The 23569-nt window shown below is 40.6% G+C and overlaps 3 protein-coding genes across 6 annotated transcripts; 1 reads left to right on the forward strand and 2 right to left on the reverse strand.

Moving 5' to 3' along the window:
* Nucleotides 1-3790: 3790 nt before the first annotated feature.
* LOC114460926 (recoverin-like) lies at nt 3791-7223 on the forward strand. Its single transcript, XM_028442807.1, has 3 exons — nt 3791-4230; nt 6182-6293; nt 7122-7223. Exons 1-3 carry the CDS (start codon nt 3850-3852, stop codon nt 7205-7207), a joined length of 579 nt encoding a protein of 192 aa, XP_028298608.1. The 5' UTR covers nt 3791-3849; the 3' UTR covers nt 7208-7223.
* Nucleotides 7224-9380: 2157 nt separating this feature from the next.
* LOC114460923 (germ cell-specific gene 1-like protein) lies at nt 9381-13945 on the reverse strand. Of its 2 annotated transcripts, XM_028442801.1 has the most exons (7): nt 13823-13945; nt 13317-13540; nt 11025-11216; nt 10890-10949; nt 10593-10751; nt 10409-10520; nt 9773-10238 (listed from the first exon to the last, which is right to left on the reverse strand). In XM_028442801.1, exons 2-7 carry the CDS (start codon nt 13510-13512, stop codon nt 9773-9775), a joined length of 1185 nt encoding a protein of 394 aa, XP_028298602.1. In that variant the 5' UTR covers nt 13513-13540; nt 13823-13945. The 2 variants fall into 2 exon arrangements, with proteins under 2 accessions (XP_028298603.1, XP_028298602.1); XM_028442802.1 differs by lacking the exon at nt 13823-13945 and having other exon boundaries at nt 9381-10238; nt 13317-13512.
* Nucleotides 13946-17740: 3795 nt separating this feature from the next.
* LOC114460921 (cell surface glycoprotein 1-like) lies at nt 17741-22714 on the reverse strand. Of its 3 annotated transcripts, XM_028442795.1 has the most exons (6): nt 22598-22714; nt 22337-22512; nt 20938-21228; nt 20031-20889; nt 19796-19942; nt 17741-19669 (listed from the first exon to the last, which is right to left on the reverse strand). In XM_028442795.1, exons 1-6 carry the CDS (start codon nt 22674-22676, stop codon nt 19566-19568), a joined length of 1656 nt encoding a protein of 551 aa, XP_028298596.1. In that variant the 5' UTR covers nt 22677-22714; the 3' UTR covers nt 17741-19565. The 3 variants fall into 3 exon arrangements, with proteins under 3 accessions (XP_028298596.1, XP_028298598.1, XP_028298595.1); XM_028442797.1 differs by having other exon boundaries at nt 17741-19579; nt 20031-21228; XM_028442794.1 differs by having other exon boundaries at nt 20031-21228.
* Nucleotides 22715-23569: the final 855 nt, after the last annotated feature.

Consider the following 23569-nt stretch of genomic DNA (forward strand, 5'->3'; position numbering starts at 1 on the left):
GAGGACATGTGGAAACTTCTCCACCAGCACAAGCAGCTTACTGCCCTCAAGCTCCGCCCCTTTTACCTCAACAACATCTAAAGGTGTCCAGTCCACTTTTATTTCATTGGCTTGTTTTTAGCTAAACTCAGCTAAACCTAACCCTGCTCCTGTTTTTAGCTTTTGTTTTCATCTCCACTGTAAACAGTCAGTGTGTTGACATGTTGGTAAAGTTTGGTGCATTGCATTGTGGGATGTGGAGTCCTGAAGTGTTATTCATTTATTCTTACTGTGATTTCTGGGAACAAACAGAACCAAAAACAGAAGAAATCACACTTCAGGACTCTAAACCCCACAATGCAATGCTCCAAACTGTACCAACAATAATAGTGTGTTTACAGTGGAGCAAACCTTTCACATCTTTTATCTGATCAAATGATTTTTGATTTATTGATCTATGAGGTAACACTGTGTCTTTATCTGATCATATTGATTCATTTAAAGATCATTTGTTTTGAAAATGGTCCTTTGTTGTCTCAAGGGGAATACCTGTATAAAAAAGGTTATAAAATTACATTAATATATACATATATATTACACATATATATATATATATGTTTTTGCATGTCGTTTCACATCTTAGAGATATTAGAATTATATTTATTTGTTTGTTTGTTTATTAGGAACATCTGATTACAAAGCAATAGACGTTAATATTCTGAATAATAGCAACAATGCTAATTAGCATCCACAGGCGGACAAAAAACAAGAATGAACAATAAAACAGTTTATACTAATTTATATTAGTTCATACTGGTTTATAATAATTTATAGTGGTTTACACTAGTTTATATTTATTTATATGGATTCGTAATGGTTTATATCGGTTAATACAAGTTTTGTTAAACATTAAAGGTCAAAGGTCACAGAAGTGTTGAAGGTTCCCTGCCTTCAGTCCAGAGATGTTCTGTTGATCTACATTTGTTCACTAAATGTCTCAGAATGTGTCTATAGGAGTCACATGGTGTCACGCTGCTCATTGATTGGCTGAATGCTGCCTGTGTAATGAATCATAGAAAGGCAGAGGTTGGTCAGCTGACCTCTGCCTGAGGAACACACACACACACACACACACACACACACACACACACAGTTACTGAGACGTGTAAATCCAGCAGGAGAAGTGGGCGGAGTCTGATTAATCCTCCATCTGCTCCCACCGTGCCACAAGGTCACATGACGTCTGACTTCAGCCACAAATCAACACGTGGGGCTCTTTAGCCCCGCCCCTGTAGCTCTGAGGCCAATCACCAAGGCTCCTTTAGTGAGAAAACAAGCCCCACCCACTCAGCGACACAGAGAGACATTGAGTATGGACTAGTTTGGTAAAACCTCCTCACAGATATTGAGTAACCATGGAGTGATGTCACAGTAAGACTGCAGTGGTGTTCTAAACCAGCTGATTATACGGGTTTAAACTGGTTTATACCAATTTATACTGGTTACAATGGTTTAAACTGGTTTAAACTAGTTTATACTGATTTATGCCAGTTATACTGGTTACAATGGTTTATACCAATTTATACTAGTTTAAACAAATGTTACAGGTTTTACTCATATATACTAGTTTATTCTAATGTGTTCTGGTTTATACTGGTTCTAATGGTTTATACTGGTTCTAATGGTTTATACTGGTTCTAATGGTTTGTACTGGTTCTAATGGTTTATACTGGTTCTAATGGTTTATACTGGTTCTAATGGTTTATACTGGTTCTAATTATTTGTACTGGTTCTAATGGTTTATACTGGTTCTAATGGTTTATACTGGTTCTAATGGTTTATACTGGTTCTAATGGTTTGTACTGGTTCTAATGGTTTGTACTGGTTCTAATGGTTTGTACTGGTTCTAATGGTTTATACTGGTTCTAATGGTTTATACTGGTTCTAATGGTTTGTACTGGTTCTAATGGTTTGTACTGGTTCTAATGGTTTGTACTGGTTCTAATGGTTTGTACTGGTTCTAATGGTTTATACTGGTTCTAATGGTTTGTACTGGTTCTAATGGTTTGTACTGGTTCTACTGGTTTGTACTGGTTCTAATGGTTTGTACTGGTTCTACTGGTTTGTACTGGTTCTACTGGTTTGTACTGGTTCTAATGGTTTGTACTGGTTCTAATGGTTTATACTGGTTCTAATGGTTTATACTGGTTCTAATGGTTTATACTGGTTCTAATGGTTTGTACTGGTTCTAATGGTTTGTACTGGTTCTACTGGTTTGTACTGGTTCTACTGGTTTGTACTGGTTCTAATGGTTTATACTGGTTCTAATGGTTTATACTGGTTCTAATGGTTTATACTGGTGTTCCTCAATAAATCTGACATTAATGAAGGAAAGCTGTGTCTGTATTTGTTATTTGAGGCGTCAGTGGTTCATGATAAACATCACCTAGTAACGCTCTACACTCAGATATGTGTGTGATAACTTTAATGATGAGTATAAACTCCTGACTGTTCTGCTGTAACTGGGGAGGGATTCACTGTGGCCAACTATCGTGGCTCCGCCTCCAGCTCTAATTGGCTTATCCCAGCAGGTGGAGGCTGATTTCCTCTAGTGTTCACACAAAGGACATCACTGTTGGTCCTGGACTCGTCTGTGGCTCAAACAGGTAGGACACACACCATGCTGTGCTACGCTAACGCTGACGCGACTTGTCTTTTGGCTTTGAGGAAACCGTGACATAGAAATGATCAGGTAGAATGTGGCTGTTATTTAGTTTTTGATTGATAACTTACTAACGTAGAAAACTGCATCATCTGTATAACAAATCACATTTCAGTTGTTAATCTGCCATTTTATGTTTAAAAAGAAACCAGATTGAAATGTTTTTACAAACATAAATAACTTGAAAGGTTATGAACTCATCTTTATCAGAATGTAATGATTTCAAACATACTTGATAAGTTGGGATTTGACAATCAATCGAACAACTTTAGGGAGTTTCGGCCACGATAGGGGAATTATTTTCTCATGGTTGAACAGATAAATGGATAATGGTGCATTACTATAATTGATGTGAGAAGATTAGTGTGTTGGGATTTTTATGTAGGAGAACTTTGTTGCTAATACGGATCATTTAAGAGACGTAAGAGTTAAAAGAACACAAAAAGACAGTTATAGGTCAATCTAAGAAGCCACTCTATCTGTCCATCCATCTATCTATCTATCTATCTATCTATCTATCTATCTATCTATCTATCTATCTATCTATCTATCTATCTATCCACCTATCTATCTATCTATCTATCTATCTATCTATCTATCTATCTATCTATCTATCTACCTGTCCATCTATCTACCTATCCACCTGTCCATCTACCTATCTACCTATTTACCTATCTATCTATCTATCTATCTATCTCAGACATTCTGAAAGTCCGTATTTGTTGGCCTGTGCTTTGCGTTTGTTAAATCTGAAATAAACGTTCACCTTCTTTCGTCTCTGAGATCATCAGAGGTTTGTAGGAGATTGTGTCGAGAATAACATCCAGTCTTTATCCAGGCTTATCTCACTTTCTTTATCGTGTAGATTCCTGCCAAAACCGTTCCTCTTCTTCTCTTGATAAACAGACCTGTCTGACATGGGAGGTGAACTCAGTCCGTGACACCTCGTGTTGGTATTACTAATGATTGATTGGCTTAATGAGCTTACAGAGCGGCTCTTCTGCTCTTTTCACAGCATTGGGCTTTGCTCGAGGAGAAGACGCAGCAGCCGTATCTCAGGTTAGAAGAGGAAACTCCCCGAGTCTGAAGCCAAGGGGAACGCAGATTCACACACTCATTGCGCTAGAAGATCACCTGCTCCGCCAGCAATGGGAAACAGCAAGAGTGGGGCGGTTTCCAAGGAGATCCTAGAAGATCTGAAGCTAAACACCAAGTTCTCAGAGACTGAGATTGTCCAGTGGTACGACAACTTCAAGAAGCAGTGCCCGACGGGCCGCATCACCAGGGAGGAGTTCCAGGCCATCTACAGCAAGTTCTTCCCGGACAGCGACGCAAACACGTACGCGCAGCACGTCTTCCGCTCCTTTGACACCAACGATGACGGCACCCTGGACTTCAAGGAGTACATCATTGCCCTCCACATGACGTCAACAGGCAAGACCATCAGGAAACTGGAGTGGGCGTTCTCGCTGTTCGACGTGGACAAGAACGGATACATCACGAAATCGGAGGTGTCGGAAATCTGCATGGTGAGTTCAGAACAGGAGAACGGTCCGGGGTTTGTGAGTGTTGTCTGCGTATCTGCCAACCTTAACATTTGACCTGCACTACGTACAAACTTTTGTTGTTTCCAAAGATTACTAAGTCCTGATTAGGTACTAACAACTATCCCACCGTCAAAGAGATTAATTTGAGTTGTTTTCCAAGTAAAGTCATTGTCTGTACGCTCATTCATTGGTTGAGAACCTGCCGAGGGATAAATTGGACTTCTTATTGGTCAAAAACATTGTTAAAATGAACTGGGCTTCCTTATAGCTTTTTCTCTGACATTTAACTAAATTTACATTCCACAACTAAATATCAATCATTTTTAGCATCACAGGTTATTATTTCTAGTCAAACAATTTTTTTTAAATAGTTTTTTTGGTTAGGCTAGTAGCTAACGCTAACCCTAATGAACACTGCTGGTTGATTAGGACCAGAATAGATTCATTAAGTAATGAACGCAGCAGAAGCCAAAATGTGTGATGAAGAAGATTAAAGATTAATTATAGCATTGGATGGAGTTTTCACTCTGATTGCAAATCTGTTTCCAAATTTACCCGCAGTGTTTAAAGCTATCGTACCTGTGCCAAGGCCTTACCTGGTTAGGCAACACGTCTTAATGAGGAGATTACCTTTGATTAAATCTGATAAACAGTTTAGGACTTATCAAGTCTCATGCAAGCTTAAAGTGATGGTGGAACGGTATTTTTGGATAATACCTCCTAAAGCATTTTAACAGTTAACATTTGAATCCTTAAACCTGAGAATGACACCATTTCAAACAAGGTTGAACTTACCTGACGCTGAAGATCTAATGATGTAGAAAACTGCATCGTCTGCATATCGAATTATATTTCAGGTGCGAATATTCACTTTACGATGATAATTACACGAGGAAAACATGATTTTTTTTCAGATGTTTGCTTTATATGACTCATTATTGATGAATTTACGGGAGTGGTGGCCTAGTGGTTAAGGACGCTGGGCTTGTAATCGGAGGGTTGCCGGTTCAAGCCTCACCTGGGCCGTTACTGTGGGATGTTGAGCAAGTCCCTTAACCCCGAACTGCTCCCCAGGCGCCGCAAAAATGGCTGCCCACTGCCCACTGGATGGGTTAAATGCAGGGGACAAATTTCATTAATGTAATAACATTACATGGCCAATTAAAGGCAAAAGCCCCGATTTAAAAAAAAAAAATCAATGTTGATCAATACTTCCATAAGACAATGACTTTCTTTAAAGAAATATTCTAAAATTCCATCATAGTTAACACGTTTGTCTCAAGAATAAAACAATATAATGAAATAAACACAAGATATTAAAAAAGCTCCTAATAAACAAGGTTATAAAATGTATAATGTATAAAATACATTGTTTGATTTTGAATAGTCCCAATGAGAACATTATCATTATATTTCTATCTGGCTACGTTGTCGTTAGTCATTCATACTTTGAGTTTGAAGAGAAAGAAAATCAAGAACGATGAGATTATCTCTGTAGACTAAAAGATTTCATTAAGTCTGAGAAATGGGTTAAAGGTTATTTTACACCAACGTTTCACAACCTCCGTGAACTATTCATAGCAACGCTTTTCAATTTAGGAGATTAGACTTCAGATAATCATGGAACAATGCAGGAGCGGACGGAGCGCTAATCCTCTGATGCTGTTTTTGTCCAAAAGTGACAAAACTGAGTAAATCCTTCGTGAAGACGTGAAAACAGATTATTTGGAACAAATTCTAATGGCAAAAGTATTTTTCTCCTAGGATTTAAATTTAAAACTTTTATCATTTAACTAAATCTATTATTAATGAAACGTTTTTAATGTTGTGTACAAAACGGCAAATACTATGTTTTCCTTAGTGTCTCTGAAAAGTGACGTATTTTATTCTCTATATATTTGGACTTTGACTTATGTTTTTTTTGTCCCTTCAGGCAATTTTCAAGCTGATTCCGAGCGATGAACAGGAATGCTTGCCCGAGGATGAAAACACGGTGGAGAAAAGAGCAGATAAACTCTGGAAGTTCTTCAACAAGGGCGAAAACGGTGAGAAATCCAAATTACAGACATCATTGAACGCAACAGCAGGAACAAAATCAATGACATTTACCTGAACTCAAACCAAATCGTTCACTGTCAAACATGATGAAGAAAGTATCACATTATACAAATAACAGCAATATAATAATAAAATGTTTTAAAAACATAAAATACAATTTAATGGTAGAAGTAAAACAGTCATTAAGAGAAAAATAGATGATGAAAATCAACACTTTTCATCATATTTCAACTACATTAGATCTGGTCTTAATTTACATAAATGCTGCTTTTCCAAATGCTTTGTTTTTACAGTTTTGAAAAGTTTTTTTTTTTTTTTCTGCTTATTTGCAGAATTTTTTAAAAAGTAACTATTATTTTTGTGTGTGAAATACTATTAGTTTACACGTGTTTTCATTTTGAAACAAAAAAACAACATTTCTGTCATTTTGTTAGTTTACATTTGAAAAAACCTATATTTGTTAGACTTTTGTAAAAAAAAAAAAAAAATAAATAAAAATATATTTTTGAAAAACCTCTTTCTAACTAAAAATAAAAATTTCTTCCATAAGTTAATTTCTTTTTAAATGTAATACTTTTTTCTTTTCTTTAAAAAAAATATACAAATTGAATGTAGAAGTAAAAAAAAAATGATTAAGATTTTCATTGTTTCGAGGAGAAATGTAAAATTTAACCATTTTTATCATTTTAAAACTCTTTCTTTTCCTGAAGAAGCTGAAATGACCACTTTTTTAGATTTATAAACAGATAAAAAAGGAAGAAAGCATCACTCACGCCTCTTTTCTTGCCTGTAAACATGCAACGTGTTTCTTTCAGAGCGAGTGGCCGAGGGCGAGTTCATCCAGGGCGTTATGGACAATGAAGAAGCTCTTCGTTTGATTCAGTATCAGCCTTCCAAGTAAACTTTGTCCTCTTGCTTTTCTTTTAAATCTTGTTCTTGTTTTTTTTTTTTCACTTAACCTTTAAAAAGCACCAGAAATCCTCCTCGCTAAATACGGCTGTAAACACAGAGTGCAGTAAATGAATTATTTCAGTAGAACGTAACCGTCTGAAGTAGACGCTAATATTTCATCACTAACGTGTGACCAAACCTTCAGAAATTTAAATTGCACATTTTCCCCTTTTACTTTCTCATTAAAATGAGGTTCGCACACTTTTCACGTCTAGTTCATTTTTATCACATGTAACATTTGTTTAGAGACGAGTCGAAGCCACACATTTAACTGCTGAGTCATGTTAGCGTTAGCTTGAACTGATATCAGAATGTTTTTATTAGACTGTGTTTAACGTGTCAGTCTTTACGTGTTTAATGTTGTGCGTAGCTCAGATTATTGTTCACCTGTACATCCTGAACCTTCCTTCACAATAAATTAAAAGGATGTTGTAATAAAAAAAAATTTAAAAATCAAAGCCTCCCGAGTGTTTTTTGTTACTTTCTCTTTATTATTTTCAGTCAGTGTGCTTTTTACATTTTTTTTTTTACAGGTTTTATTGTTTCATTTTAATACTAACTAAAAATAACAGCTAATGCTACAGCTAACTGTCAGCCTAGTAAAGCAAAAGCAGATAACAGACATTAACTAATGGATGCTAAAGCTAACAGTTAACTCACTTAACTATTAAATATAGCTTATTGTCGTTGGAACAACTGATATCTCTAATTAGCAACCATACAGCTGCTGTGTTCACAGACAACCACTACAAGAACCAAGCTAACGCTAACCATCAGTTATTTTACCATTAAAGATAGCAGCTAATGCTTATTGGGTTAGCAGCACATCTAAAACCATTTTTAATACCTAAATAAATAGCATTGCTAATGCTAACTTTTATAGCATCAAACCCTGAAGTGGTACGCTACATAAGTGGTCTACTTTACTTTTTTCTAACATGTTATTATTTATGTTTACTTTCTAACACTCGTATTTAATTGGTGACAGAAATAAACCAGGTAAATGCTATAAGCTAATGCTAGTTTTCGCTAGCCAGCAGACAAAGTGGCAGTGATTGCTAACCATCAACAGGTTTTTTCAGCAGGGATTTAAATAAACACAGCTAAGTGAGCCATTAAGCTAATGCTAACTGTTAGCTTAGGATCAGAGGCTGTAATTGGATGTTTTGTTAGCATCTTATGACCTATTTTCCTGCTTCAAACTACACTGTTAGTGTTTAGTGGTTAGAAAGTAAAATGATAGCACGCTGAGTGACGCTACAAACAGATTCAACTCATCCTGGAACGCTTTTATTTTGACAAGGAGGGGGTTGTTTTTCAAAGTTAAAGCATATTTTGGTGCAAGTAATTTAAGTTCATTTAAACATGAGATATTATAAAAAGTAATTTTATTTTATATTAAATAATTAAACAAATTCAGTTTCAAAAATGTATTAAACATTTGGAAAATGTTCCATAATAGATTTATAAATATAATAAAATTGTGTATTAAGTTTACTAAAAATATTTATGAAACTAAGAATTTGTCATGAATACTGAAATGATATCTGGTAAAATGAATGAAATAGAATAAATAAATACATAGTTTTTATTGTTTATTTGTTCATTCTTGGCCCACATCTTGGTTGTTTTGTAACGGTTACATCACTGCACGTCTTACTTTACATTTATAATGTGTGTGTGTGTGTGTGTGTGTGTGAATGGGCCGATTATTGACATAATCTCCTGAGCAGCGTTTCAAAGCATCTGTGCTCACGTCCAAATCTCCGTGTTTCCGTCATCGTTGACCCTGTTCTTTCGTTCTTGTCGTAGATTCCATAGATGTTCAGTGATCTGTATGTGGAGAAGATAAACACTGGGGGTCATTTAGGGCGTGGTCACAACCGGCCAATCCTGGAAAGAATTGCTGCGTTTGGATCAGGTGCTCCGTGAACACGGTGTTCAGGGTCGTGGACGTCGTTCCAGGGAAGCTCGTCTTGAATCATCAGGTCTTTTCAATGTTCAGGCATTTCAGTTTTGACTTTTTCCAAGTGGAATCCATAGGCGGAGTTTGAGATTCTTACCACAGGGGCTCAAAAGAAAAAATAGAATTAAATAGAAAGAACGTCTCAAAATTTGCGCCAACAACAATGTGCGTAACATATACAATATAATGTAAATTAATAACATAATTGATAATGTTGACGACAAAAATGGGCGTCGACATGTCGTTTAATGTTGTCAATTCATGATGAAATCTTTCTATGTCATTGTTGCTGCAGTACCACACATGAACTGCTGGGGGCAGTGTCACTTTACCATTTACATTGTGAAGAAGAATTGTTCAACAGAAAAAAAACAACCTAAAGTCTTAAACGTTTGGGACCATTTCACTGAAACTTATACTAGTATTTTTTAAAATATTGTTTACAGTCATAGTTTGATGGAACTTAAATTATTTGTAAATTATGTAAATTATATTAAGAATTGAATGATCAACAAGTTCCAGTTCTTCGTCAGGAACCAGTTCCAGTTCTCAGCAGAGCGATCCATCGCGCTCTTCGTGCAGAGCGTAGTCCATCTCGTCCATCTCACGCTCGCAGTCCTCGCACCCCTCGGCGCCGCACCCTTCCACCACCACCATCCCCCCCATGTCACCTCCGTCCCCCCTCACCCCCCCCAGTCCTCCCAGTCCCATCTCCATGGCACCCAGCTGTCCCATGGGGCCGCACGCCAGAGGCCCTACGGCCGGACCGACCCCTCGGGGCCACAGCGGGTCCATGAGTGCCCCCTGCTGGGCGAGCTGGATCAACTGGCTGATGGAGAACACCCTGGCTCCCCCGGCCTGCACCACGTCCTCGTAGGAGGGGGCCACGTTGGCGTTCCGCGCCTCCTCCAGACGCACACGGGCACGGTGCTTCATCTCAATGATGGTCTTTGTGTAAGAGTTCAACGTGGCCACGGCGGCTGCCATGCAGCAGCTGAAGGAGAGCCACGCCATCCTGTGGACACACGGGGGGGGGGGGGTGTTAGGGTTGAACTGGTCACAGTGTTATCTAGTGACTGATGATCAGGACAATGAAAGCAAAGAAACGGACAAATAGACACAGGGGGAGTGTTACAGTGTGATTGGTGAGCGTGTTATCTAGTGACCAATGAGAGGAGGACGTACGCGAAGGACCACCCATAGTCCCAGGTCTGTGGTCTCCAATCTTTGGGGCCAATGCTGACGGTCATCTGGAACACGGTGGTGTACATCATGTGGGCCACCATCCCCATCATCCCTGGAACAGAAAGTGAGTGAAAACACGAACCCTCCCACAGTAAGAACCAGTGGAGGAGGGGGCGTGGCCTACCTGAGAGGACGGTGCACATGGCGGCGAAGGCGTTGATCTTCAGAGCGTTCATTTCTCGCTCAGCGCACAGACACAAAGCCTCCACACACATCAGCAGGAAACCCATGGCCAGGAGCCCAATGTACATGAACTCACTGATGACGGAGAGCCACAGCACGCCTACACACACGCACGCACGCGCACACACACACACACACACACACACACACACACACACAATCACACACACACACACACACACAATCACACACAAACCAACAGCAAAACAAACAAACAAAGAAATAAACAAATCCACACCTTGTGTCTCTCCTGGTGTGAGCTCAATGAAGCTCCGGCACTTTTCCACCTGATCTTCACCTGAAAATCATCATCATCATCATCATCATCATCATCATCCTCCTCCTATGATGAGTCAGCAGAATGCTGTGGTACCTTCGTTGTGTTTCTCACAGGAGAGCCAGAAGCCTGTGTGGAAGTATCTCAGCATGTATTTGTCCTCTCCTGTCTCCCAGATGTAGTGCACAGCGTTGGCCAGCTGTTTCCTCCTCAGGTTGGAGAGCTCCTCCCTCTGCTGGGGGGTCAGGGTCACGTTGGTCTGGACCTTTGGGTCGGGGGTCGGAGCCTCTAAAGCAGGAGGAGAAAGATGTTTACCTCCTTAAGTATATGTTTATTTACTTTATTTGTGTTCATATTGTGTGTTTGTGTGTGTTTACACTCATGTTGTGTGTATAGTGTGTAGGTTTGTAACCTGTAGTGTAGTAGTGTAGTAGTGTGTAGTGTAGTGTGTGTAACCTGTAGTGTAGTGTGTAGTAGTGTGTAGTGTAGTGTGTGTAACCTGTAGTGTAGTGTGTAGTAGTGTGTAACTTGTAGTGTAGTGTGTGTAACCTGTAGTGTAGTGTGTAGTAGTGTGTAACCTGTAGTGTAGTGTGTAGTAGTGTAGTGTGTAACCTGTAGTGTAGTGTGTAGTAGTGTAGTGTGTAACCTGTAGTGTAGTGTGTAACCTGTAGTGTGTAGTAGTGTAGTGTGTAACCTGTCGTGTAGTGTGTAGTAGTGTGTAACCTGTCGTGTAGTGTGTAGTAGTGTGTAACCTGTCGTGTAGTGTGTAGTAGTGTGTAACCTGTCGTGTGTAGTAGTGTGTAACCTGTAGTGTGTAGTAGTGTGTAACCTGTAGTGTGTAGTAGTGTAGTGTGTAACCTGTCGTGTAGTGTGTAGTAGTGTGTAACCTGTCGTGTAGTGTGTAGTAGTGTGTAACCTGTAGTGTAGTGTGTAGTAGTGTGTAACCTGTCGTGTAGTGTGTAGTAGTGTGTAACCTGTCGTGTAGTGTGTAGTAGTGTGTAACCTGTCGTGTAGTGTGTAGTAGTGTGTAACCTGTCGTGTAGTGTGTAGTAGTGTGTAACCTGTCGTGTAGTGTGTAGTAGTGTGTAACCTGTCGTGTAGTGTGTAGTAGTGTGTAACCTGTCGTGTAGTGTGTAGTAGTGTGTAACCTGTAGTGTAGTGTGTAACCTGTAGTGTAGTGTGTAGTAGTGTGTAACCTGTAGTGTGTAGTGTGTGTAACCTGTAGTGTAGTGCGTAGTAGTGTGTAACCTGTAGTGTGTAGTAGTGTGTAACCTGTAGTGTAGTGCGTAGTAGTGTGTAACCTGTAGTGTGTAGTAGTGTGTAACCTGTAGTGTGTAGTAGTGTGTAACCTGTAGTGTGTAGTGTGTGTAACCTGTAGTGTAGTGCATAGTAGTGTGTAACCTGTAGTGTAGTGCGTAGTAGTGCGTAACCTGTCGTGTAGTGTGTAGTAGTGCGTAACCTGTCGTGTAGTGTGTAGTAGTGTGTAACCTGTCGTGTAGTGTGTAGTAGTGTGTAACCTGTCGTGTAGTGTGTAGTAGTGTGTAACCTGTAGTGTGTAGTAGTGTGTAACCTGTAGTGTGTAGTGTAGTGTGTGTAACCTGTAGTGTAGTGTGTAGTAGTGTGTAACCTGTAGTGTGTAGTAGTGTGTAACCTGTAGTGTAGTGTGTAGTAGTGTGTAACCTGTCATGTAGTGTGTAGTAGTGTGTAACCTGTCGTGTAGTGTGTAGTAGTGTGTAACCTGTCGTGTAGTGTGTAGTAGTGTGTAACCTGTCGTGTAGTGTGTAGTAGTGTGTAACCTGTAGTGTAGTGTGTAGTAGTGTGTAACCTGTAGTGTAGTGTGTAGTAGTGTGTAACCTGTAGTGTGTAGTAGTGTGTAACCTGTAGTGTAGTGTGTAGTAGTGTGTAACCTGTCGTGTAGTGTGTAACCTGTAGTGTGTAGTAGTGTGTAACCTGTAGTGTAGTGTGTAGTAGTGTGTAACCTGTAGTGTAACCTGTAGTGTGTAGTAGTGTGTAACCTGTAGTGTAGTGTGTAGTAGTGTGTAACCTGTAGTGTGTAGTAGTGTGTAACCTGTAGTGTGTAGTAGTGTGTAACCTGTAGTGTAGTGTGTAGTAGTGTAGTGTGTGTAACCTGTAGTGTAGTGTGTAGTAGTGTAGTAGTGTGTAACCTGTAGTGTAGTGTGTAGTAGTGTAGTAGTGTGTAACCTGTAGTGTAGTGTGTAGTAGTGTAGTAGTGTGTAACCTGTAGTGTAGTGTGTAGTAGTGTGTAACCTGTAGTGTAGTGTGTAGTAGTGTGTAACCTGTAGTGTGTAGTAGTGTGTAACCTGTAGTGTAGTGTGTAACCTGTAGTGTGTAGTAGTGTGTAACCTGTAGTGTGTAGTAGTGTGTAACCTGTAGTGTAGGGCTGGCTGTTGTTCTGTCCACAGTTCTTCATCTTCACTGGTGAAAGACAGAGTGGTTTCACTACCTTGTGCATCCCTTCACACCAGTAGGACGTACAGAACGCACACACGGACAGAGTCAGAGCCAGAGACGTGAGGAACAGAGACAGCAGAGAACGCTGCCTCCTGGACATCTGCTCTAGCATCGTCACTGTCACGTCTCTCAGACGACCTCTGGACAAGAACAAGGTCAAGACGTTTACGTTTAGAAAATGTTCAGAAGAAGATGGAGGTTTGGAGATGGATGATGATGTTGGATAATGTTGGATGGTGATGTGTTGAATGGTGACGTTGAATGTGTTGGATGGTGATGGATGTGTTGGATGGTGACGTTGTATGGTGTTGGATGAAGTTGGACGTAGTATTAAACAGTGAAAGTCTTTCCTCGTCACAGATCAGATTGATTAGTGTCAGACGGGGGGGAGGGGGGGTCAAAGGTCAGAGTGATGTAATCACCTCTCAGCCAGCGGTGGATCCAACAGGAAGTGACGAGTCACCTTTCAGCCCCCGTTGCCCCCCCTCGGCCTCATCGCCATGGCGACCCCTCCTCAGAGAGATCAAAGAGTGAAGGAGATTTAAGGACTAATCGTGTTCTTCAAAGTGTTTCTGAGGCAGAGATTGTTCTGATAATTACAGTTAATCTGATTGTGTTACATCAGATTATTATTTATTCTCATTCTTCTTCTTTGTCTGACATGAGAAAAAATAAATAAAAAATAAGACATGAAAACACAAATATTAGAATGTGATCCTCCATCAGGATTAGAAAACTACACCAGACTCACACACATTATTAATATATATAACATTAATAATACAAATATAATCATTCATACTATTATTGGTATATATAGTTTTTTAGGTCATTCATTCACTAACAGTAGAAGATGTAAACTGATTAAATCACTGTAGACGCAGCACCGTTAATCTCTAATCCACACATCAAACAAAGATCTGTGTGTGTGTTCCTTTTCAGTGTGTTTAGGTGTAAACATTGTTGTAACCATGGAAACCAGTTTGAAAAATGGCCGTCAGCATCAACAGTTGAACCGTATGTTTGTTTTTTTAATTCAAACATAACTTTATTATTCATCCAATCAGTGCCATGTACTGGTTCTGTTTCAATAAAGTTGGATTGAATCGAGTTACGTTTACGTCACTAGTTTGTTAGCTATGTTACATGCTAATACGCTACATGCTAATATAACACCTTGTGTCATCTTCTACTTTTAGCTTTCTTTAGCTTCTCGTAGCCTAGCTTTATCAACTCAGAACCTTTATCACAGGAGGCGGAGCCACAAAATGATCAGAAAACGACCAATCAGAACATTAACAGGAAACAACAAGTTTGTGTGTGTTTTTGTGATTATTTGTGTATTTTTAATTCATTTCTGTGTATTTTTTACTCATCTCTTCTGTTTTCTGAGTAATGTCGAGTATTTTAGTTGTTTTATAGAAGTTTGTTATTTTTCTCGTCCTGTTGTGTATATTTCTGTAATTGTATATGTTTTATGTTCAGAGTCATTGTTGTTAGTTTACTTCGGATGTCGCTCTATTAAAGCAATTACATTTTTATTTTTACTAAGCTTAGATTAACTCATCCTAATACAGATCTGAGCTTTAAAACATTTATTTTGTCGTGTAGTTTTAAGAGAAATCTGCAAATGTTTGTTGTCAATTTGTGTATTTTTCCCACAATAATAATAATAATAATAACGCCATAAACGTTCTGAATAATGAGGTTCTCAACACGTGGATCGAGACAGGAATATCAGTTGTGTACGTTTCTTGTTCTTTGTTTCTTTTTCTGTAGTTTTGCTTTTTTCACCTTTGTAATCAAACATTTCGTATTCCAACAAACGTCGACGCCTCTATTTGTGTAGCTTTGATATGATTGGTTACTTTTGAGATTGGATTGCGTCTAAAAAATTCACAGTTCACTCAGAATTTTATCAAAATCCAAAAATAACTTATTTGTTTTCAAGACAAAGTATTTTCACAGCAGATATTTAATTATTAGGTTTACAAAGAAAACATTTTCAGCTAAAATACACAAAACAAAGTTTGATGTAAAAGCAAACAAAGGAAAACCCAAACCGTAAAATCTCCTCCCAAATGTCAATATTCAAAATAAAACTGACAATTTCAGACTCCTTCTGAACGCCGTCATTTTTACGGACAGTTAATGTCCGTCTTGCTCAGAGTTAGCTCAGCATGTAGCCACAAAAGAAGAACATGTTCTTAACCAAACTCGTCCCTGTTTTAGTTTATCCTGTACTTGTGGCTCTTGGTGTTTATATTTCCGTCTGATTATTCATGCAATCAAAGCTCAGTTAAAGTTCTATTTCTCTTTCTGCTAACCAAGCTCGGGGACCCCTTCTGTGGGTCCCGACCCGTGAGTTGAGAACTCCTGCTGTGACCCATGAATGGATTGAAGGTAAAACTCACGAGAGCTTGTCTTCTTCTTTTCTCGTCTCCTACGGTGTCGTCGTCCAGCTTCCTCTCTCCGTCTTGGTTGAATTTCCATCAGAAACTCCAGATTTCTTCTAATCTAATCCCAGTCCATCTGTCCCCCCCCCCCCCCACCCCCCCCCCCCCCCACCCTCCCCCCCTCCTATAGCATCTCATTCCTCTCTCCATCTTCATTTCTCCTCCTATACTGATTAATTTGAGCTCATGATATATGGAGCGGCTCCTGATGACTTTTTCAATCTCGTGGGTTAAACTTTGACCCGTCTTATCTCACCAGTTCACCAGCTCGTTTAATGACTGGGAGGAGGAGATGGGACAGATTACAGTTAAATCTTTTCATTCATAGGTCAACAATCAACGCCGCTACAAACTTTGAAATGTTCCTTTCATATTCCATCCCTCGTTTTTAAAGAAACTTTTTGGGTGAGAAAACTTGAAAATGTGACGTAGGTCGTGGTTTGCATAGTTATTGTCCCGCCCCCATGGTCAATCAGCATCCTGTGTGCACGCACGCTGAATGAACGGCGAGATTTAGGACAAAAAAAAAACCTTAAAGATAAACCCTGAAATTTCAGCTGGAAATTCTAAATAAAGCCTTGACGATGGCAATGTACACTCCTAGTATTGAGGAGCTAGTTAGCATAGATTTTAAAGTGTAGAGTGGGCGTGTCTCAACTGCTTCAGGAGCCCTGCCCACTCTGCACTTTAAAATCTATGCTAACTAGCTCCTCAATACTAGGAGTGTACATTGCCATGAATCATTTATGAACATGTTTAAGAGTAGAAGGCAGCCAGAAAGAAAGTAGTAGCGGATTCCACCCGCCGCCAACACCTCTGGACAAGAGGATAAAAATACAGCGCCCTCTGCTGTTTAAAAAAGTACTGCGATTCAATTTTCACAGTATCGATGTGAACCGTGATATCTATGAATCGATTTTTAACTGTCTTATGATTAATCGTTACATCCCTATAAAACATATAGAAAAAGTTCATTTTATTCAGCATGTTTTTCTCCTGTGTCTTTAGGAGGAAAACTAACTTAGAACCAAGCGCACGGTGCAGCTGGTGTAACGGTTAGACTGGTGATCATGTTATCTGATGAATCTTTGTGTTCCACGTATTGTAGACAGTAAATGTGCCGTTAGCTTAGCACGTAGCCACGCTCTTATGCATCAATCATTATCGTGCACCTCTAATTTATTTTCATCTACACTTAAGAAATGCATCAAATTGTTCATCTCTATTTCTGACCCGCTTTAGGTCCGTGAACCACAGCTTTAATTCCGTGCACGCACAGTAAACTCAGGTTGTTCTGCGGATCTGATCAGGACGGATTATTCAGAGACCTTTGGTTCTTCATTAAAACAAAACAAACCTTTGACACGTGGTGAGCTCACACCACTTTTTAATCAGCTCAGCGCTCACGAGGTAGCGAAGGGTTAAAGGTTTCTACGAACGCATTTTATCCCCCAGCGGTGTTTAGTTATGAATGCAGGAAATTTAAATCAATATTTTTAAAAACGCCAAATTCACATTAAAGCAAAAACAAACATTTATTACAGATTTGAAATGAAAAACATTTGACTGGTTGGAGTTCCTTGAGTATTGTATATATTGATTTACTCGCCAATTTCAGCCACGAGAGCGTGTCAGCGCAATGTTTAAGGGAAAGTAAAGGTCCCTTAGGAGAGCTCTTCTTCTCTGCTTCATTGTCTACTACCAAACCTCAGAGTTGGAACTGTCGCCCCCTGTGGTCACAACTGTTTTTATCCTCTTTCTGTAAACAAAAGACGTTTACGTCGACATCTTTAACTTTTCCTGGTTGTCATTTTGACTGAAAAAGCTGCTAAATGATGAGCGACATCACCAATTAGTCTGAAGAAAAACAGACCAGGTGGCATCTTTTCCAGCGTTTTCTTTTCTTTATTTCTCAGACGTACCGTTTATCATTTACTGCCACAGTTTACAACACAACCTGAAATGTGAACAACAAAACAAAGCCGTACTTCACCTCTCGTTTGGTATTCAGGACCGGGAAATACGAATAAATAAAAGGCTGAAAGATTCAAACATTTATCATTTCGTACTGAAAACGTGCTCCATGAATAAATGAGAATAAATCCTCATGTGATCCAGTTCAGCCATTCACAGATGACACGTTTAAATACACAGTCCATCCAGAGTGACGACAATACTCCGTCCATAAATTAACTCATAAATAGATGAATAAATAGCTACTGATTGTAACACTCTGATATACAGCATATTTGCAGGGTTTATCTTTCATTTTATTTAATTTAACTATTTACATCAGCACGATAATTACTCCACACACACATACACACACACACACACACGTACAGAAGTGACCGTACTTCCATCATTAAACCATCCAAAACCTGTACATTGATCCGGACGGACTAACACTTCATCTCTGTAGACTTATGAGCGTAAACATCTGTGGAGACTGAAAGGACAGGAGCAAACGGCTTAGGAGGCGGGGCTTAAACCAATAACCACAAAGTGCTTTGGGATGTTTTTGCCTCAAACATTGGGACTTATTCAAAATTAATTCAGCAAGTTCATCTTTTCTTTTTAAGTATGTTACAATTACAACTTTTTTTTTTTTGGTCGAAACATGTCAACTGTCAGTCTTCCTCAGAGGTACCTGCTGATCGTTTTGATCTGTCCTTATGAGTTATTTCTGGGTGTGTCCAACTTGACAGCTGTCAGGCTGGCCACGCCCCCAAATGCCCAATTGTCTCAGACTACATAAAGACACATCAAAAAGATCAGCAGACGCCTCTGAGGAAGACTGGCAGTTGCCAGTCGTAAATTGTCAGGAGACACAAAAAAAAAAGGAAATCTGGAAAAAAAATGTTGTCTGAATAAACAGAAACCTTTACATAATATTCCAAACTATCTAAAGTTGAGTCTTTGTGTTCATGTCGAGGCCTTCAAGGGACTGTTGGTCTAGGCCTGGAACTGATGGTTCTTCAGGACAGAATCGTCCTTCGGGGAGTTCCAAAGGGCCGTCCTTCTGTGCTTTAATAGAATCCTTCTTCTGGGCGTGGAAAGGACCGTCCTTAGGGGAGTAATAATCACTCTTTGTAGGAAGAAGACGCTCCCAAAGATCCAGTGGAAGGACTGACAGAAAAACCATGGGCAGCAGCTAAGTGGGCACATAGTGGGTTGAGGTCTGGGGTGGTTAATGATGTTACCATGGGGTCGGACACAGAACCCCGGGGGTTAAAATGAGCCCGGGAAATGTTGGAGAGCGACAGCGAGGTGGGGGGAGAGAGGAGCAAAAGGTCACCAGAGCGGAGGAAGTAGTGAGGAAAGTCTGTCGCTAACGCTCACATCCACAGAGAAGCTACAACACCTACACACTATAGTGAGACTACAGAGGTGGGAGGGGTCTGTTTGTCTGTCAGAAACAACGCCATCCCAATCATGCTGGGAGGTTTGTGGGTCTTTGAGGAAAAGCGAGCGTTTGTTCCGGTCATATTTCCACATGAATTCTTGTGTTTTTGCCCAACTTATACCATTTGTCCTGTCCTTACCGATGGCTTGTGTTTAGGAGTGCTTAAAAGCGTGCGGTTTTGGGGGTTTGGAGGAAAACAGATTGTCCAAGTCGACAAGTGACGCCGCCTCAGAGCCAAGAAACAAAGCCTCTTCCTGTATCACTTGCTTCCCTGAAATACAACATAGGTCCGTCTCTACAACTCTAGAAGGTGTTTTCTTTTGGGGGACGGGTCGAGAAGGAAGAGAAAGAGAGAGAGAAAGCAAAGCGGAAGAAAAGATTAATAAAGACTGTTAGCTGAAGGCTAGCTGATGATGGCGTGAAATGGAGAAAACAGAAAAAGAAGGTCAGTCATGTAGAAGAAAAGAGAGGAAGGAAGGATTAAAAAAACTTCCAGGTCGTGGTTTCAACAGGAAGTATCAAGTGGGTCTTACCTGTACCGTTGCCAGTAAGATTACTTGGGGCACCCCAGGGATCTTTGCTTTTAGATGCTCCATCTCCAAAGGGGTCATCCAAGGGGGAGGAGCCTAAAGGTGGAGCGGGTGCACCCCATGCATCGTCTGAAGCTGCTAGAGGCGAAGCTGAGGATGAAGAAGAAAAACAGACTAATATCTGCTTCTGCCATGGTTTGATAAGTAGTCATACCTTCTCTACCCTTTTCTGGCTTACCTGGTGCTCCCCAAGGGTCGTCACTGGTTATGGACGAATCCCCAAAAGGATCAGAACTATTAACAGGTGAGTTGGCACTTGCCCCATTCCCCCAGGGGTCTCTCTTTGCTTCTTGAGGAGGAAACGTTGATTCCCATGTGTCAGCACTGGCTGGGGGCGAGCTAGCTGACAGAGCATTGAAAGCATCTGAAGGAGTCTCTTTGGGGGGACTGGTAGGTGCAGTGAATGGGTCTGCAACAGGTAGGGTTCTTGGAGCACCAAAGGGCTCGACATCAGCAAGTGGAGAAAATAATGGTTTGGTTGTGGAACAAATGGGGACTTCTTTAGGTGGTGTAGACGGTGCTTCAAAGGCGTAGTCTTTCGATACCTCTGGATCAGGTGATGTTTCTTTAGGGGGTGTTGAAGCTGAAACGTTGAACGGATCGTCCTTCGGGGCGTTGAACGGATCGTCCTTCGGGGCGTTGAACGGATCGTCCTGCGGGGCGTTGAACGGATCGTCCTGCGGGGCGTTGAACGGATCGTCCTGCGGGGCGTTGAACGGATCGTCCTGCGGGGCGTTGAACGGATCGTCCTGCGGGGCGTTGAACGGATCGTCCTGCGGGGCTTTGAAGGGATCGTCCTTCGGGGCGTTGAAGGGATCGTCCTTCGGGGCGTTGAAGGGATCGTCCTTCGGGGCGTTGAAGGGATCGTCCTTCGGGGCGTTGAAGGGATCGTCCTTCGGGGCGTTGAAGGGATCGTCCTTCGGGGCGTTGAAGGGATCGTCCTTCGGGGCGTTGAAGGGATCGTCCTTCGGGGCGTTGAAGGGATCGTCCTTCGGGGCGTTGAAGGGATCGTCTTTCGGGGCGTTGAAGGGATCGTCCTTTGGGGCGTTGAAGGGATCGTCCTTTGGGGCGTTGAAGGGATCGTCCTTTGGGGCGTTGAAGGGATCTTTTTCAGTCTTCGATGCAACAAACGGATCTTGATCCATTTCTTCTGCTTGTTTTGAATCTTTATCGTTCTTGGTAGGGGCGCCCCATGGATCACTCCGTTCAGCCGTATCTGTTGCGTCCGGACTTTCAGGGGTTCCCCACGGCCCAGTGGCCTCTTTAGGCGCTCCCCATGGATCTGCTTTCTTCTCTTCCTCCACTTCATTTTCACCTTTGAATTCACCAGGTTTTCCCGCATCCTCCCATTTTAACTCATCTTCTGACAGCTTAGCCTAGAAAATGCAAACCAGCAAACATTGATTATAGAGGGTTTTCACCTACGTCACGTTCTGGGTAGTAACCCGGATCCGCGGCCATATTGGAGGCACTTGGAGGAAAAGACTGCTACGAATAAACGTCTGACACCACAGAACCACAAAATGTGTTATAGATGCAAAGGCATACGGGGAAGGACTTGGTCACGATATTTGGGAAAGTTAGGGTTTATTGGTGGTTGCAGATTCATACGAGTTGGCTCCCTCGTCTTGGATCAATGACGACCTGGAAAATCTTGGTCTATTGCGTATCCTGATATGGTCAACTACCTGGTTATAACCCTAGCCTAATCTGGTTCATCCTTTAGATAAAGGTCAGACCTTTGACCTGGAATGCAATGAGAAATACAGCTCTACAGTTTAGCTCTACATTTTAACAACTGTGTTGCTACTGTAGCAGGCTATTAAATGTGATTACATTACATCAATAGTTGGTTATATTATCATCACATTAAAGGTGTTGCTACTGTCGTAGCTCGTCTGTCAGTCTCTGTTTCACCAGGAGGTGAAATACAGGTTGGTGTTACATTTAATGCGGGTCAATACAATGCTGAGCAGTGTTTTGTGTGACACCAACTACACAGAGAAGTCAGCACGGTCGCAAAAACTTAACTTATTGTCCTGGTGTCCGCCCGAGTATGTTTGAGCCTTTACCTGATAAGAAATGGGCTGAACAAATTCAGAACAAATTCACGTTGTCCAGATTTTTGCCTCGCAGATCCTGGTTTAGCTTCGCTAACCACAAGTGCCTCCTTTCCTCTGACACTGTTCTCCCTGATTTGCTCTAACTTTTGCCAGTCTATAAAACTACAAATGTTTTTCATAATCTGACGATTGGTAAAGCCAAAAACACGGCAATAATTCCCAAATTCTTTCTGTTCGACATTCGGGATCTGCTTTGTTTACCTGCTGAGTAACTCCATTATGGCCACCTCCGGTTTGATGACATGGTGATGGCGCGCCATGAAAACCCTCTATACCCCATTACTTAGCAAACACATTGAAAGAAGACATGAATGGTGTGACATTGCAGCTCCATATGAAGCAGGAAGTTGTACAAACGGACCCTCCTCTCCTCTTCTTTCTTCTCCGTCTCTTGCCGAAGCCGCTCTTCTTTGCGAGCGGCAAACGACGCGGTCAGATCCGCCACAGAGGGAATGTTATCCAGACAGGGAAGCCCTGAGGCCCCGGCAACAAAGCACGGTTTGTAGTTTGGATCTTTCAGGGCGTCTGTGGACGATGCTGATGATGAAGAGATCAAATCAAACTCGGTTGACAGGAACAGGAACCAGACTTGAAATGGAGACGATAGAAACACAGGACTCACCTGCAGCACCTTTGGATGTTTTCTCTCTGGTTTTGAACGCAAAGTCTCTCTCCTCTTTCAATTTCTCATCGTCCTCCATGAGAACAAGGACAACTTTGGCCTTTTCTCTCACATTGCCGCCCTAGAACAGAGACGGCCAGCTTTTATCACAGGGGGCGGGGCAATAAACATGTGGCTGTATCTAATCTGAGGGTCACATGATCAACAACAACTTCAGCATTAGAATAATGACCAATCAGAGCAGAGTTGTGTTGTCATTTACTGTATTTTTGTCATGTAAAGTCAAGTACCTTTGTGTATCATCTTTGTTTTGATAATTTAGAATATTGTTGTTTTTTGAAGTAATCTTGTGCTTTTTTGTTATTTTCTAAGTCTGGAGTAGATATGATTTACTTTTTGTCGCTGCTGGTTTGTTTTTTGTGGTTTATGGAATCATTTTGTGTATGTTTGCCAGGTGTTGTATGATTCTGCAGTTATTTTATGTATAGTCTTTGTATTGGTATTGTTGTTTTGTGTGTTTTTGTTGTATTCTGTATGCCTGAAGTCATTTTATGTATTGTTATGTATCTGCTGTTTTGAGTACCGGTATTTTTGTCATGTTTTGTATGATTTTGCAGTCATTTTAATGTCCTTTTTGTTCAGATAATTTTGAGTATGGTTATTTTTTGTGGGGGGGTGTTGGAGTATTTTTTCATGTCTGGAGTATGTTTTATATGTTTATTTTTTCTGTTGCTTCTTTTTATGTGGTTTTTGGAATCATTTTGTGTATTTTTGTTGTAATTTTTATGGCTGGAGTCCTTTTTTTGTGTATCATTCATTTTAAAAAATTGCTAAAGTTACTAAATCAGCATAAAACATTAAGCCCTTACTGTATATTTTCCTAAATAAGAATACAAACTACCCACATGTAAATAAGACTTCAAACATCTGTAGATGATATTTTATCCTGGAGTAAAAGTATGTGTGTATTTA

Source organism: Gouania willdenowi, unplaced genomic scaffold (genome assembly GCF_900634775.1).
Source record: "Gouania willdenowi unplaced genomic scaffold, fGouWil2.1 scaffold_85_arrow_ctg1, whole genome shotgun sequence".
NCBI lineage: Eukaryota > Metazoa > Chordata > Actinopteri > Blenniiformes > Gobiesocidae > Gouania > Gouania willdenowi.

Coding starts and splice junctions, on each gene's coding strand:
- LOC114460926 (XM_028442807.1), top strand. CDS start 3,850: ATGGGAAACAGCAAGAGTGGGGCGGTTTCCAAGGAGATCCTAGAAGAT. Junction 4,231..6,181: donor AGGTGTCGGAAATCTGCATG/GTGAGTTCAGAA, acceptor TTGTCCCTTCAG/GCAATTTTCAAGCTGATTCC. Junction 6,294..7,121: donor CTTCAACAAGGGCGAAAACG/GTGAGAAATCCA, acceptor TGTTTCTTTCAG/AGCGAGTGGCCGAGGGCGAG.
- LOC114460923 (XM_028442802.1), bottom strand. CDS start 13,512: ATGCTAGAGCAGATGTCCAGGAGGCAGCGTTCTCTGCTGTCTCTGTTC. Junction 10,521..10,592: donor CATGTGCACCGTCCTCTCAG/GTAGGCCACGCC, acceptor TTTCTGTTCCAG/GGATGATGGGGATGGTGGCC. Junction 10,239..10,408: donor GACTATGGGTGGTCCTTCGC/GTACGTCCTCCT, acceptor GTGTGTCCACAG/GATGGCGTGGCTCTCCTTCA.
- LOC114460921 (XM_028442794.1), bottom strand. CDS start 22,676: ATGGAGGACGATGAGAAATTGAAAGAGGAGAGAGACTTTGCGTTCAAA. Junction 22,513..22,597: donor AACATCCAAAGGTGCTGCAG/GTGAGTCCTGTG, acceptor CTTCATCATCAG/CATCGTCCACAGACGCCCTG. Junction 21,229..22,336: donor AGAAAGAAGAGGAGAGGAGG/GTCCGTTTGTAC, acceptor TGCATTTTCTAG/GCTAAGCTGTCAGAAGATGA.